The sequence below is a fragment of the Otolemur garnettii genome, unplaced genomic scaffold, assembly GCF_000181295.1.
Source record: "Otolemur garnettii isolate 467f Iridium unplaced genomic scaffold, OtoGar3 scaffold00089, whole genome shotgun sequence".
In the NCBI taxonomy this organism is placed as follows: domain Eukaryota; kingdom Metazoa; phylum Chordata; class Mammalia; order Primates; family Galagidae; genus Otolemur; species Otolemur garnettii.
Genome location: NW_003852484.1, coordinates 134,341 through 141,519, shown reverse-complemented (window position 1 = coordinate 141,519; position 7,179 = coordinate 134,341). Strand labels below are relative to the sequence as shown.

Below are 7,179 nucleotides of genomic sequence, written 5' to 3'. Positions count from 1 at the left end.
TGGAGGTTGTTGTGAGCTGTGATGCCACTCTACCCAGAAAGACAGCTTTAGGCTCTGTCTCAGAAAAAAAAAAAAAAGATCTCCTAAAGTTGGAAATACAACAAATGCAGTCTCTCCATGTGCCAGCCCTCATGTTCCATCCTACCTTTAACCTGTAACTCACCTGAAGGCAGTGAGCCCTTCTGATGTGATGCATGCTGCAACTGGAGAATGTGAAAGCAGTCATTTAAGCAGTTCATAGTGGCCATGGAAGTAGCTTTGAGCATTAAGAGATCCTGGTCCAAGGAACTAAGATGGCCAGAAGAAGGAAGGCATTCAATTCGTCTAATTAAGTCTCTTTGTTGTCCTTCAGCATGGGACATCATCTAAGAAAAACAACAATTCTGTGGGTCCCACTGATGACTTCTGTGTAACATTTATACATACAGTTGCCATTTTAATTACTGTATTCAATGTCTGAGGAATTTTTAAAGACTTATTAGGCTTAGAAATCTCTTAAGTTGGTTTGGTTATTTTAAATTAGTAAGCTTTCAATAGTGCTTATCAACTGAGTAAAAGATTGTGAAATACTGTGACTCTAGGCAGCTATAATTTTTCTCTGGGAACAACAAAGCTCAAAAGCCAAGACACTTTTTACTAACTATTAAACAAGTTAAATTTATATAAATCAGAATGAAATGTTCTAAAACATCTTTTAACAGCGTTATTAAATATTTTGTTCTAAAATAAAATTAATTTAATTTCCAGTCTGGGATCCTGACTACTTTATTCTCACACCTTTCATCAGGCTCCATTTAAACTTACGTTGAGAACAGGATGGTTCATCTGCTGCTTCTTTCCTAACCTAACTTTTAGTATAAGATTTTCAGGTTAAAAGAGTTGAATACACTCTGCTTTATGTCGGACCCCTGTCTACTTGTCCTAACAGAGTCAATGGAATTACAATCATTGATGAGCAAGCCAGATTTTTAGATGAAAATTGTATTTATAATGCCTAATTACTTTCAGTAGTGAACGGAAGGTTTTCAGATGGCCTATTCTTTGAACACTAGTTAATTCACATAGCAACTCAATAGTGGACAGATTCAGCTTTCCAAGGCTCTGTTCCAGGGTTTTATTTTTTTACGGTTTTTTTTTTTTTTGCAGTTTGGCCAGGGTTGGGTTCAAACCCACCAGCCTCAGTATGTGGGGCTGGCTCCCTACCCACTCAGCCACAGGCGCCACCCCCCTCCCCCCTTTTCTGAGACAGAGTCTAACTTTGTCCCCCTCGTCACAGCAACCTCAAACTCTAGGATTTAGTGATTCTCTTGCTTCAGCCTCCCAAGTAGCTGGGACTACAGGTGCCCGCCACAACGTCCAGCTATTTTTTTTTTCTTGTAGTTGTCATCGTTGTTTAGCAGGCCCAGGCCAGCCCTGGGTGTATGTGGCTGGTGCCCTAACCACTGAACAATGAGCACTGAGCCTATTCCAAGATTTTTAATACAATCCATTAGAGGGCTAGTGAAAGAGATGCAAAACGATCCCAACAAAAGGTGTGTCAGGAAACGGCGCTTGAAAATATGCACCATAGGTAAGGATCAAATATTTACTCTTTCTAGAAAAAAAAGGTTTTAAAAGAAAAGTGTGGCTATGAATGTATCTATGAATACACATTTATACATGCACATACATATATGTGGGCTTTGTATGTGTGTAAATGTTTTTGTATATAAATTTGGGGACCAACTCCCAATAATCCAACCTTATGAACAGGTATAACCACTTTGGAATACAGCTTGGCAACATCAATTAGATCTAAATAAATATATATAATTTATGATCTAACAATTATACTTTCAGCTATGTCCAATAGATAAACATACATATGTTCACCAATTCAAATGTCCATCAATAATAGAATGTATAAAAAATATTATGGCATATTCATAAAGGAATAGTATACAGCAATGAAAAGATAGAAACAGCTATACTCAACATTATAAGTAAATCTCAAAAATACAGTGTAGACTGAAAAGCCATACTCAAAAGACTACATACTACATGATTCCAGTTTTACAAATTTCAAAAACAGGCAAAATAAATCCATTAGGTTAGAAGTCAGGAAAGAATAGGGAGAAAGGGTGTTATGACAGAGAGGCAAGAAAGTAGGGTATTGGTAATATCTTAATTTGTTGATCCAGGAGGTGGCTACATGAAAACTACATCAAGAGGTACACTTGTGATTTATATACTTTTTTATAATATGTTACCAGGCAACAAAGGATTTTTGTTTTTGTTTTTTTGAGACAGAGTCTCACTATATTACCCTCGGTAGACCTAGCTCACAGCAACCTCTAACTCTTGGGCTTAAGTGATTCTTTTTTTTCTCTTCTTTTTTTTTTTGTTTTTTAGAGACAGAGTCTCACTTTGTCGCCCTAGGTAGAGTGCCGTGGTGTCACAGCTCAGAGCAACCTCTAACTCCTGGGCTTATGCGATTCTCCTGCTTCAGTGTCCCAAGTAGCTGGGACTACAGATGCCCGCCACAACGCCCGGCTATTTTTTGTTGCAGTTTGGCCAGGGCGGGTTCGAACCCGCCACCCTCAGCATATGAAGCCAAGGCCCCTAAGCAATTCTCTTACCTCAGCCTCCCAAGTAGTTGGGACTACAGGAGCCCACCACAGCACCTGGCTATTTTTCGTTACAGTTGTTCATTGTTGTCTAGCTGGCCCAGACTGGGTTTGAACTCACCAGCCTCAGTATATGTGGCTGGCGCCATAACCACTGTGCTATAGGCGCCAAGCCGGCAACAAAGATTTTAATAAAGAAAAAACTTTTGACTGGGCTCAGTGACTCACTCCTGTAATCCTAACACTCTGGGAGGCCAAAGAAGGTGAATAGCTTGAGCTCACTGGTTCCAGATCAGCCTGAGCAAAAAGGGAAACCCCTGTCTCTACTAAAAAATAGAAAAACTGGCTTGGTGCCTGTAGCACAGTGGTTATGGCACCAGCCACATACACCAAAGGTGGCAGGTTCGAACCCAGTCCAGGCCGTCTAACCAACAACGGCAACTGCAACAAAAAATAGACGGGCGTTGTGGTGGGCACCTGTAGTCCCAGATCCTTGGGAAGCTGAGGCAAGAGAACTACTTGAGCCCAAGAGTTTGAGGTTGCTATAAGCTGTGACGCCACAGCACTCTACTGAGGGTGACATAGTGAGACTCTGTCTCCAAAAAAGAAAATAATAATATTTTTTTTTGAGATAGTCTCACTTATATATAATTATACATAATTATACATTTTATATATATACACACACACACACACACATATATATATATATTTAAAAGACAGATGTTAATGGGCGGCACCTGTGGCTCAGGGGATAGGGCACTGGCCCCATATACAGAAGGTGGCAGGTTCAAACCTAGCCCCAGCCAAACTGTAACAAAAAAATAGCCGGATGTTGTGGCGGGCGCCCTGTAGTCCCAGCTTAGGGAAGCTGAGGAAAAAGAATTTCCTAAGCCCAGGAGTTGGAGGTTGCTGTGAGTTGTGACACCTTGACACTCTACTGAGGGCGAGAAAGTGAGACTCTATCTCTCCAAAATAAAAAATATATATAGATGTTAAAATGTTAAAAATTGGTAATGGTTTTCTCCAAAACAAATGAGTTGATTACATATAGCCAAAGAAATTAAAAAGCGATTTGTGACACAGTTTTAGTGACTGCTCCTGACACTATGAAACTAGATCCTTAAGAAAGAAAGAGAAAACTTCCGGAAAGCTGAAAATTTGGTTAACCTATGTTTTGCAGCCAGATATGGCAAATATGGTGATAATAATGTATCATTCAGATAGGATCTAGTTTGTTCAAAAATCAGATTAGAACCATGATTTTAATTTACTTGTATTTTGTCTATTTCACTCACTAGAGTGATCATTTAAGCCCAAGAACCCAGGAAACAGCATAGTACCAACAGGAAGCATGCACTGAAAATGGGGTGAAAAATAGTAAATGTTAAAACAGATAATTTAAAGTTTTTGTAATATGTGCTCAAGCACGATATTATACTATTCCCAATAGTCAATTGCTTTTGCCAGCTGTTACTTAATCTAACTCTGCATTTACCAATGGACTTTAATTAAAATGTTCCTTTCAAACACACTTTGAATTATATCTTTGCATCACAACATTACAACATCCTGGAGCTTGGTAATTCTAGTAAAGGAATTCTCAAAGTGTACTCTGTAGACTCCCGTAGGACTCCTTTCAGAGGGTCTTTGAAGTCAACCTACTATCATTAATAATTCTAAAAAGTTATTTGCCTTTTTCACTGCAGTGACATTTGCATTGATCCTGCAAAAGCAATAGTAGGTAAAACTGCCAGAATGTTAGTGAGGACAATCCTACTAGTGGTCATTATATTCTTCACCTACCATGCACTCACAAAAGAAAAAAACCCACTTTTACTTAAGAATGTCCCTGAAGGCTAGACATAGTGGCTCGTGTCTGAAATTCTAGCACTCTGGGAGGCCAAGGCGGGTGGATTGTTTGACCTCATGAGTTCAAGACCAGCCTGAGCAAAAGTGAGACCCTGTCTCTACCAAAAATAGAAAAAAAACTGAGGTAAGAGGATCCTCAAACTTGAGCCTGAGTTTGAGGTTGCTGTGAGCTATGATGCCAGAGCACTCTACCCAAGGTGACAACTTGAGAGTCTATCTCAAAAAAAAAGAAGAAGAAGAAACTGAAAAAACAGTTAAAATAATTAAGTTTACTGTATCTTGACTCTTGAGTACATGTTTTTTAAAATTCTTGGGCATGATGGCTCATACCTTTAATCCTAGCACTCTGGAAGGCAAAGGCTGAGCCAAACTCCTTCAGCTCAGGAGTTTGAGATGAGCCTGAGCAAGAGCAAGACCCCATATCTACTATTAATAATAACAGAAAAATCAGTTGGGCATTGTGATGAGTGCTTGCAGTCCCAGATACTCAGGAGGCTGAGGTAGAAGAATCTCTTGAACCCAGAGTGTGAGGTCACTGTGAGCTAGGCTGATGCCATGGCACTCCAGCCTGGGCAACAGAGTAAGACTCTGACTCTGAAAAAAAAATTTTTTTCCAAAATGTCTATACGTCCCAAAGCAATCTACAGATTCAATGCGATCCCCACTAAGATCCCAACATCATGCTTTCAAGATTTGGAAAAAATAATTATTCGTTCTATATGAAACTAGGAAAAAACCCATATACCTAAGGCAATTCTTAGTAATAAAAACAAGGTTGGGGGCATCAGCCTACCAGACTTTAGGCTGTACTACAAGGCCATAGTGATCAAAACAGCATAGTATTGGCACAAAGACAGAGATACAGACAACTGGTATCAAATAGAAAACCATGAGATAAAACCATGTCTATAAAATCCTACAGCCACCTGATCTTTGCTAAGCCAAACAAGAACATTCCTTAGGAGACAGAAGCCCTATTCAATAAATGGTGCTGGGACAAATGAATAACCACATGTAAAAGACTGAAACTGGACCCGCACTTAACTCACTAAAATTGATTCAAGATGGATAAAAGATCTAAATCTAAGGCATGAATCAATAAAAATCCCGAAGAAAGTATGAGGAAAACACTTGAAGTTATCAGCCTAGGGAAAGACTTTATGAAGAAGACTTCAGTGGCAATTCCAACAACAACAAAAATAAACAAATGGGACTTAATTAAACTGAATAGTTTCTGTACAGCTAAGGAAACAACCAAAGCAGACTGATAACTATCAGAAGGGGAAAAGATATTTGCATATTATGAATCAAACAAAAGCTTGATATCTAGAATCTACAGAGAACTCAAATTAAGCAACAACAAAAAAAAGCCAACAATCCCCTATCAACGGGTACATGAGATGAACAGAACCTTCTCTAAAAAACACAGATGATTGGCTAATAAGCATATGAAAAAGTGCTCATCATCCCTAATTATCAGAGAAATGCAAACCAAAACCACCGTGAGATATCACCTAACTCCAGAGAGATTGGCCCACATCACAAAAACTAAAAGCTGTAAACGCTGGCGTGGTTATACAGAGAAAGTAACACTTTTACACTGCTGGTAGGACTACAAACTAATACAACTCTTTTGAAAGGAAGTAAAGAGAATCCTCAAAAAAAACTAGACCTCCCATTTGATCCTGCAATCCCATTACTGGGCATCTACCCAGAAGAAAAAAAAATCCTTTTATCATAAGGATATTTGTACTAGATTGTTTATTGTAGCTCAATTTACAATTGGCAAATTGTGGAAACAACCTAAATACCCACCAATCCAGGAATGGATTAACAAACTGTGGTACATGTATACCATGGAATACTATGCAGCTATTTAAAAGGATGGTGGACTCGGCACCCATAGCTCAGTGAGTAGAGTGCTGGCGACATACATGGAGGCTGGCGGGTTTGAGCCTGGCCCAGGCCTGCTAAACAATGAGACCTACAACCAAAAAAATAGCTGGGCGTTGTGGTGGATGCCTGTAGTCCCAGCTACTCAGGAGGCTGAGGCAAGAGAATCACCTAAGCCCAAGAGTTGGAGGATGCTGTGAGCTGTGACACCACAGCACACTACCAAGGGCAACATAGTCAGACCCTATCTCAAAAATAAATAAAAAAATAAAAAATAAAAAGAATGGTGACTTAGAAATCCATATTAATTTAGATGGAGTTGAAATACATTCTTCTTAGCAAAGCATTACAAGAATGAAGAAGCAAGAATCCAATGTACTCAATTCTGATATGAAGACAATTCATGCTAGCTGATTGTGGGGGGAGGAGGGAGGGGGAGGGGAAAGAGGGAAGGAGGGAGGGAGCTGTGGGGCCATGGTGTGTCACACACCTCTTGGGGGCAGATCACTATTAATAGAGGGACTTCACCCAGTAAATGCAAGCAGTATATATAACCTGGTTCATTGTACTCTCAATGATTCCCCAACAATAAAATTTAAAAAAAAATTCTCTCTGTGAAAAATGGGAAATACACAAAATATTTCTGTTGCATACCAAAGCACAGAGGTGGCTTAGAAGAACAGTACCTGTGTGACTGAGTTGCAAGTTGAAGTACCCCATTTTGTTCACAGATTACTATTCTGATGTGAAAAAATGACTGAAAGAAATTATGGCTTATCAGGCTTGGGAGGATGTGGCAGACATTTTA

The 7,179-nt window shown here is 39.4% G+C and overlaps 1 protein-coding gene across 1 annotated transcript in view; it reads right to left on the bottom strand.

Moving 5' to 3' along the window:
* The window catches only part of OSBPL11 (oxysterol binding protein like 11), a 104,656-nt gene that overhangs the window by 60,634 nt on the left and 36,843 nt on the right, over positions 1-7,179 (bottom strand). Inside the window, exon 5 of the mRNA XM_003795101.3 lies at positions 164-365. Within this exon, the coding sequence (XP_003795149.1) occupies positions 164-365 (202 nt within the window). The remainder of the gene's footprint in view (positions 1-163; positions 366-7,179) is intronic.